The sequence below is a fragment of the Anopheles ziemanni genome, chromosome 2, assembly GCF_943734765.1.
Source record: "Anopheles ziemanni chromosome 2, idAnoZiCoDA_A2_x.2, whole genome shotgun sequence".
NCBI classification, from domain to species: domain Eukaryota; kingdom Metazoa; phylum Arthropoda; class Insecta; order Diptera; family Culicidae; genus Anopheles; species Anopheles ziemanni.
Window position 1 is genome coordinate 93,655,707 of NC_080705.1, and position 8,652 is coordinate 93,664,358.

The 8,652-nt window shown below is 51.0% G+C and overlaps 2 protein-coding genes across 2 annotated transcripts; one reads left to right on the forward strand and one right to left on the reverse strand.

Moving 5' to 3' along the window:
- Window positions 1–1,581: 1,581 nt before the first annotated feature.
- LOC131294798 (endoplasmic reticulum metallopeptidase 1-like) lies at window positions 1,582–4,876 on the forward strand. Its single transcript, XM_058322842.1, has 5 exons — window positions 1,582–1,586; window positions 2,084–2,216; window positions 2,296–3,564; window positions 3,634–4,137; window positions 4,205–4,876. Exons 1-5 carry the CDS (start codon window positions 1,582–1,584, stop codon window positions 4,874–4,876), a joined length of 2,583 nt encoding a protein of 860 aa, XP_058178825.1.
- Window positions 4,877–5,542: 666 nt separating this feature from the next.
- On the reverse strand, window positions 5,543–8,460 carry LOC131294799 (endoplasmic reticulum metallopeptidase 1-like). The gene is made up of 5 exons (XM_058322843.1): window positions 8,435–8,460; window positions 7,607–8,363; window positions 6,869–7,528; window positions 6,292–6,795; window positions 5,543–6,220 (listed from the first exon to the last, which is right to left on the reverse strand). The coding sequence occupies exons 1-5, from the start codon at window positions 8,458–8,460 to the stop codon at window positions 5,543–5,545; spliced, it is 2,625 nt and encodes an 874-aa protein (XP_058178826.1).
- Window positions 8,461–8,652: the final 192 nt, after the last annotated feature.

Genomic DNA, 8,652 nt, shown 5'->3' on the forward strand with positions numbered 1-8,652 from the left:
CCAGCAAAAAAAAAAAGAAACAAAGCACCAGCAAAACCAATAACGCGGCCGTAAGATGTTTCACTAAACTCTCAATAATCAATAAAGACTGGCACACCGAATGATGACACTGAACGCCAGAAGCCGTCGGATGACGGGCTCGAAACCGTTAGCTTCCCACCGCACACACTGTCCCTCCAGGACCTGAACCAGGACAGTTTTCGCCATAACGCTTTACGCTGCTGAATTCTTTATAAGCCACCGTCTATAGAACGCAACTGTAAACTGTAGGCCAGTGTGTGCAATCGACTGTTCCGGGGGATGATCCTGCTAAACGGTGGCAATGATTTTTCCTGGTCCAGGTGGAATTCGGCGCGTTGTGCGTGGAAAAGGTGTTTGTGTTTTCCCTCCCCCCCTCTCTGGCCGGTATTGCGTTTCGACGGGAAAGAAGAAGTGATTGGGACTCGCGACCTCACACAGCTGTTGATGATTGATGCGAGCACTTCCGGGACGGCGGAAACACACGGAAAATTATCGATTGCTGCACCGGGAGGCCAGAAGAAGCGGGAGGAAAGCCCACTGAAAAGCAGAGATTCAACTGGAGGAAAGAAAACAATCATGCTCTTGAAGTGCCTCTGTCGAAACTCATCACAAACAGCCGTCAGATGGAGCACAGTTCGACACAATTGACGGCGCGTTCTTTGTGCTGGAGCTTTGCCCTGGTCACACAATTATCAAAGCAATACACAGCGAGACACATCGCTCCCTCATACGAAGGTACGCACTTGATACACCGCACACCAACCAACCCCGGAGAAACCGGACCGCGAGTTTGTGGCCTGACCACAAACGGAAACGGAAACCCACAATAATGCTACCCCTAGCAACCTTTGGCTTTTGCCCGCGACACGTTCACGCACTAAAGTCGCTTCCCACGGAACCACGACCACGCTGCTGCTGTCCGACTACAACTGAAGCTTTCCCGTCGCCGTTCGGTTGTTTTATTGAGGCGAACGCTGCTTTGACAAACCCGACGACGACGTCGACGCAGCTTTTGCTCGGTGCTGCGGATAGAACTGGTTCAACTGCACGCATACCGAGGCACCGAAGCAGCGTATCCTAGCGGGGAGTCCTTGTGTGCGTTTCAGGAGATAAGGACGCCGATACCAATATATTTGCCACACTCTCCGCTCGGTTGATACAGATTCACACAAAGTAAAGCCATTCACCAAGCAACCGGCCATTCCCCAGTGCTGGGCTCGACAAGGAGTCAAAGCCAGAACCAAATGGAAAATTCCAACCACTGTGGGAAAGAATTGCAAACACACACACGTGCTAAGTGGAAGCACGTGAGTAAAGTAAGTGGCTCTCTGTTTGGGTTCTTCGAACGAAGAAAATGTGGAAATTTCGGAAAGCTTCCGTTCGGGTTGAGGGACAGGACGACACTCTCGGAGCGCGAGTCCAAATCGACTGCACGTGAAAACACGCTCTCGCACGTGATTTTCCGAAGGAAGCGAGAATACAAGAAAAAGGAAAAAGGCGAACTCTTGCAGACAGAGCTTTCAAGTTGAGACGATGTAGGCAAAAAATAACTAAAACAAAATGGGGTAATTGTACAAGCATTACCAAAGCAAATGTAATGTTTTTTTTTAAAACATATTTACAACCAATTGTGTATACTAGAGAAAAACGAAGAAACCAATACACTAGTATCAGCAAAGAATCCACCATTAAGGCGAATAATTTTATCTTTAAATATGCACAGACTATCGAACAAATTGCCGAATTGCGTCGAGGGAAGCTTATGCTGCCCTGATAAGAGCAACCTTTCGACAATCGTCCACGACAGATGAGGGTTATCGCCGTTCATTCAGGGTTTGTGGTATTTTTTTGTGACAAGCAGATGATAACGGCTGATTTCGTCGGCCCCCCTTTTCAGTGGTTGCGCTTAAGCTGCGTCAGTAGTTACATTTACTCTGGCCAAGGAAGCAGACAACCCCTTGTTGGGCTCTGTCTCAAACGGAAGGGAGCATGTGAGTCATACGGAGCAGAGAATCGAAATTACGAACCTATCCACTGAAATACAGCATCCGTACCGAAACAGGAAGCTTCTGACATACGTGTTGCACATTGAGCTGCTGTGGTGCCTGTTGGGTCCCTGCGTCGGTATTGGCATCTACTTGTTGACATATTTGAACTGGAACACACTGCCGAGTGGAGTTAATCTGCGGAACGATGTGGGTCACAATCACACGCTCGTCTGTCCGTGCCCCGTCGGCCCTTGTCTAACATCTGATCTGCTATTGTTCTCAACAGGTGGATGGAAGGTTCGTTGCTGAACGTGCACTCAATGACCTGGCGACACTGGTAAGCCGTGGACCTCGAGTTGCCGGAAGTGAAACAAACGAACGATTCGCAGTCGACTTTCTGCTCAACACCGTTGCGCAAATTCAACGCGATGCTAGCTCAGAGTTTGAGATATCTTACGGTGTGCAGCAGGCGCAGGGTAGCTATTGGTTGGACTACGAGGACTATCCCATCACGAGCGTGTACCGTGGAGTGCAGAACGTCGTCGTGACCATCGTCCGGAAGAGTGGTTTTAGTGGGAAGTATTTGCTGCTGAATGCCCACTACGATAGCGCCGTCAGTAGTCCGGGTGCGGGGGACGATGGTACGATGGTGGTTGTCATGCTGGAGATTTTACGGCAACTCTCTCGATCCGACGGTGCCAATCTGCTATGGCAGCACGGTCTGATCTTTCTCTTCAACGGCTGCGAAGAGAACACCATGCAGGGAGCACACGGTTTCGTCCGCGGCCATCCACTAGCGAGCAACGTTGTGGCCTTTCTCAACCTCGATGTAGCCGCCAACGGAGGCCGCGAGATCATGTTCCAGTCCGGGCCAAACTATCCCTTCCTGATGTCGTACTACCGCGACCATGTTAGTCGCCCGTACGCCAACACACTCGGCGAAGAAGTTTTCCAGATGGGGCTGGTACCGTCGTTCACGGACTATGAAACGCTATCCAAGGTAGGCGGTTGGCCTGGGCTTGATTTCGCTCTGTCGTCCTACGGATACCTCTACCATACCGCACTGGACGCGCTGGAAACGATCTCACCCGACACGCTGCAGCACATCGGAGACAACATCCTCGGACTGGTGCAGGGGCTGGTGAATGCTGACGAGCTGAGTGACATCGAGACACACCGGGAAGGTACGGCTGTGTTCTTCGACTTTATGCATCTGTTCCTGGTGTACTACACGGAGACGGTTGGGCTGATCATCAACTGCCTACTGGGGACATTGTCGTTGGGCCTGATTATCGGCACGCTTGTGATGATGATCCGCAAGGATGGTGCGGCCTGTACGAACATCCTGTTCGAGGCTGGCATGAGCCTGATCGTGCAAACACTCTCCATCGTGCTGGGAGCGGGCTTATCCGTGCTTGTGGCCGTCATCTTCGACGCCTGCAGCCGCTCGATGAGCTGGTTCTCGTCCACGTGGCTTCTCTTCGGCCTGTACTTTGTGCCATTTATCGCCGGCATGACGTTGGGACCTTTCTTATACGTTCACTTTAGAAAGATTGTAAGTTTTCCATGAGCTACACATGAGACGATTACGATCTGCTTATCGATGCTTTCCTTTGTACCGTAGCCATTTCTGCATGATCAAGGCCGCGCAATACTGTTCCTGCACGCCCAGCACTTCATCTACGCCATTCTGCTGATAACACTCTCGATCGGTGGCATACGATCCGCGTTCATTCTCCTATTTCCGGTGATCTTCTACAGCGCATCCACGATCGTGAATATGATCATTCAGTTTCGCCTCCGCATCTGGATCTATGTGCATCTGGTTGGGCAGCTCATCCCGTTCGTGTATTTTTGCTCCCTCACGGTCACCCTGTTCGCCGTGTTTATCTCGATGACCGGCCGGAGCGACAACCGTTCCAATCCGGACTTGCAGATGGCACTGTTTGCCTCGCTGATGGCGCTGCTTCTGGTTGGAATGCTCACACCGTTCATCGTACTCTTCCGCCGGAAGGTGTACGTCTTTGGTACGCTGCTGCTTATGTTCCTGGTAACCGGCATCGTTGCCGCCACACCGCACGGTTTCCCTTTTCGGGAGCGTTCCTCGCCACAACGATACTACATTTTCGTAAGACTCGGTTGATAAAAACTCACTATGACTCGTCGTGATTCGCTTCTCTGTTCTCCTCTTGTAGCATCAACAGCGAAACTTTTATTGGTCCAATGGAACACTAAGGGACACGAACTCAATCTTCTACCTGCATCCTCAAGACCGTCACACCCCCGACCAGCTGCAGGCCGAAGTATCCGCCTGGCAGGCCGCACGTCCGCTCGGTGAAGAGTGTGAACGTGAACTCTACTGCGGTATACCTTTCTACATCAACCGCTATCACCGTCAATCGGAAAGAAGCTACTGGCTGCCGGCCTCAACCGCACCAAACTTTCCCGAACCCGTCCAGCTTCAACTCGCCAGTGAAACATCGTCTCCAGGTCGCCGTCGGTTAAATTTCTTGCTGCGCGGACCAAGTCACATGAGTCTGTACGTGTCACCGTTGTTCGGAAGAAAGCTTGTGAGCTGGAGCTTTAGTGAGACGATTCCACCGAGTGGAAAACGCTGGAACGACCAGGACGTGTACTTCGTGAACCTCTTTTCCGGTGGGATGGAAAACACCCGACAATGGGAGTTCTACATTGAGGTGGATCGATTGCTTGAGGGGCCGGTAGACTTTTACCTAACCGTTGTGGCACAGTACATGCATCACGGGGCGGTGCATCACACGCAAGAGTTTCAGGAGTTGCTCAATCAAATGCCACCGTACGCCCACACCGTAGCATACCCTGGGTATCTGGAGAGCAGGGTGTACTAATTCGCTAGCCAATAAATCACACTTAGGTTAAGGTAGAAGAAAACGAAAGCAGCCATTTATTATTCGACGAACTCAGCGGGTTGCCGGACAAAATAACCCCAAGGGGCTGACCCCCCGTAGTGATCGACTGGACCCCGATAGACGCGAATTTCCACTCGCCTCGCTGCCGGAGCGGTATATCTTCCGCTACGATCGACCTGTAATCTACCGGCGGACACAAGGCAGCAGACGACGGTTGATAACAACAGCACGATAAGCAACTGGAAGGAATTGGGTACCATAAATAGTCTACTAACAATGACCGATTAAGCCGTTATTTACCATTGATTTGCAGAGCGAAATATCCATCGTACGAGTTGAAACTGTTGACCAACACTGAATGTAAGCATTCAGATTTAGTTGAATTTAAGTAAAACTTAGCCTATCATGCCGGAGACACTTATGGAGGGGATATTTGCATAATGTTGATGGCATAATCAACGCAATGGATTGATTTTAGTTTCGGTTTCGGCGGAGGTCTGTGGTACCGTTCACAAGATATGCTTCAGTGGCTATCCCGGTCTGCTTTATTGCTTTCTTTCCGTACAAAAAAAAAACTGTTCTTACATAATAGTACGTTCGAAAACGTTTAATGAATTAGGTACGAATGATGGAGTAGTGACGAATTTAAAATATCCAACTTTCAAGATAGGCCGGATATGCGACCACGTGTGCGTAGTCGGGGAAATGGCCAATGAACGTTCGAAACTCTTCGGTTCGGTACTCTTCGTGGTGCATGTACTGGGCTACAACGTTGAGGTGGAAATGCCAAGCCGCTTCCCAAGGCTTCAGGGCCGTGCCTTGCGTGGTGATACTGAACTCATACGGCGAGTCGTCGATGCCGTGCACGAAATTTATATAGTGCACATCCTGCCCATTCCAAGAGCGTCCACTGCGAGGAATGGCGTCACTGAAACTCCAGCCCACCAGACTTACGCCATAGACGGGCGACACGTAGAAGCTCATATGGTCGGTTCCGGTCACGCGGAAGCGGAAGGTCGTTGCGTTTGTCCCCGGATCGTACTGACTCCCGGTGTGCCGGAAGTCGACGGGCTGTGGAAAATTGGGTTTTCCCGCCGGTAACCACCACGCATTTTCACGCTGCCCGTGGTGGCTATTCTGGTAGAACGGAATGCCACAGTACAGCTCACGGTCGCATTCGTCACCGAGTTGGGTGGCGCGTACCATCTCCGGCACCTCGTCCATAATCAGATCGGGTGTGTGTCTGTCCTGTGGGTGAAGGTAAAACTTGGACTCTGATCGCCGCAGCGTGCCGTTATGATGATAAAAATTTCTTTCTATATGCTGAGGTATGGGAAAAGAAAGCAACTTGAGCGGGAGAGCCATTTGGAGCAACAACTTCGTCGGTTACTTACATAAACGTAGTACCGTTGAGGTGTGACGTGCGCCCGGAAGGGAAAGCCGGCAGCCGTTACCATGACAATGATCGAAACCACAAAGAAAACCACCTGAAGTCCAATGAAGAGATACGCTTTACGGGCTAGTGCAACCAACGGTGTCAGAAAGCCCGCGATCAGTAGCCCAATGAGTACGCCGAAGAGGCCAATCAGCAGCTCTGGATTAGAACCCGCGTTGCCTCGGCCCTGCATCGGGATGAAGGTGGCGAAGGAGGTTAGTGAGACCGAACTGTAGTACGCGATGGGTATTATCTGGCCAATCAGGTGCACGTAGATCCAGTGGTTGGTGGTATGCTGAAGCAGTAGGTTCACCAACGTGGTGGCGGTGTAGAAAAGGATTGCCAGCGTGAAAAGGTACCCGGAACGTATACTCATGGCCGTTAGTACGATCAGTATTATGATGTATATGAGGCAGGTAGCATGGAGAAGGAGCTGAACGCGTGCTTGTAACGGTAGGTGGTCCTACGAAAAAAGAGGAAAGACATAAATACAAACCATAAAGATAATACCTGGCATTGTTCCTTTCTCTACTTACATTGCGTACAAATCTAGTGAATAGAAACGGTCCAGTCGATGTAGCGATCAAATATGGAGTAATGTACAACCCAAAGATCAGCCACGTTTGGGTGAACCAGCTCATCGATGAGCCGACGGCGTTCAAAATGATGCCAAGGACCAGCGACAAACCAACGCCAACGAGGATCGACAGTAGAATCACACCGACACTCACGAGGCATTGGATCGACATGGAGCGAAGGCTAACTTTTGTACGCCGCATCGTAAGCCACAGGGATACTCCTATGGCCGCCAGTGCCACCGCCGATAGTCCCAGATTCAGCAGAATCGAAGCCCACAACGGATAGTACACCAGGAACCAGTTGAGAAAATCGAAAAAGACCGCCTTGCTACCCTCGTGCTCACCGATGGCGTACAGCTCGTCGGCGTTGGCGAGAGCTTTGGTAAGCGCCAGCACATTATCACCCGTATGCTGGAGCGTTTCGTTCGGAATGGTGTCGTACGCGTCGTACGCCGTGTGGTACAGATAGCCCCAGGTGCTGTGGGCGAAATCCATCCCCGGTACCTTGCCGAACTTTGAGTACACATAGAAGTCGGTTTCCGATGGCACCAGGTCCGCCTGGAAGAGCTCTTCTGCGACTGCCGTACAGTACGGATGTGGCACATTGTCGCGATAATACTGAATGTCGATGTATAATGCATGATGAGTCGAATTATTGGAGCAATCAGCTTAACGTCAAACGAAATCACCACTTACCTTCATGAGAAACGAATACTTTGGGCCAGCCTGAAACATAATGTCACGTCCACCGTTGGCTGCCACATCCATGTTGATGAACGCTCGCACCTTGTGGAACCACCGATGATGCGCCACAAACGCGTGCGATCCTTGCAGTGTGTTTTCCTCACATCCATTGAACACAAACACCAATCCGTGCGCTAGCGGTTCCGGCAGCTGGGACACTTTCCGAAGTACCTCCAACATCACAACACTCATCGTACCGTCGTCGCCAGCTCCCGGACTCTGAGGAACGCTGTCGAAGTGTGAGCCTAGCATCAGGTAGTTGTCCGGGTCGGGTCCTGTGGCCGGTACGATCCGCGCGATCACATTCTGAATGCCCCTGTAAACACTCGTCTGCGGGTAGTTGGTGTAGTCAAGGAACATGTCGCCGGTGGCTCGCTGCACCTCAATATCCACGTGCTGAGCGGGGTGTGCGTTTGCGGCCACCTCTTCGATAACACGGCGCAGAAAGCCTACGGTAAGCACCTCGTTTGCGTAGCTCCCCGCAACACGCGGCCCAACATTGCTCATTTCGAAAAGATGCTGCTTTGCCACCTCGGCTATGAACCGTTCCGGATGACGAGACTCGTCGGCACGCCGTAAGGCCGTCGGCATTGAGACCCAGTTCCAGTAGACCAGCAGGTAGATTCCAACCGCAACGCCAGTGATTCCCAGGAACCACCAGGTGGAAATTTTTCCACGATCCTCCTGGGACTCATCTTTTGCGATTAATCTGTTACGGTTTTGTTGAAGATAATTAGAAACTTGGAGCCCTATCCGGTTGACGGCCTTTGATGAACTCACTCTTGCTCACTGCTTGTTTCTGCCATGCCTTCCCCACTGCAAGTCGCGTAGTAACTGATGCAGTAGATTTCGAGTCGACTGAGAAGAGGGGCATGAATCGCCTATCAGTTAAGGAATCGTTTTATAGACCACCAACAACGAGTGATTAGGGCAGCGACTGATAAACATGATTGGCCGATTGATATTTGAGAGAAGAAAAAAACACATTTGATTTCTCA

Bases quoted from the DNA above. Each gene is read 5' to 3' on its own strand.
- LOC131294798 (XM_058322842.1), top strand. The intron at 2,217-2,295 runs GTGGGTCACAAT...TGTTCTCAACAG, and splicing joins GAGTTAATCTGCGGAACGAT to GTGGATGGAAGGTTCGTTGC. The intron at 4,138-4,204 runs GTAAGACTCGGT...CTCCTCTTGTAG, and splicing joins CACAACGATACTACATTTTC to CATCAACAGCGAAACTTTTA.
- LOC131294799 (XM_058322843.1), bottom strand. From the start codon at position 8,460: ATGGCAGAAACAAGCAGTGAGCAAGA. The intron at 8,364-8,434 runs GTGAGTTCATCA...AAACCGTAACAG, and splicing joins GAAACAAGCAGTGAGCAAGA to ATTAATCGCAAAAGATGAGT. The intron at 6,221-6,291 runs GTAAGTAACCGA...CCCATACCTCAG, and splicing joins CTCAACGGTACTACGTTTAT to CATATAGAAAGAAATTTTTA.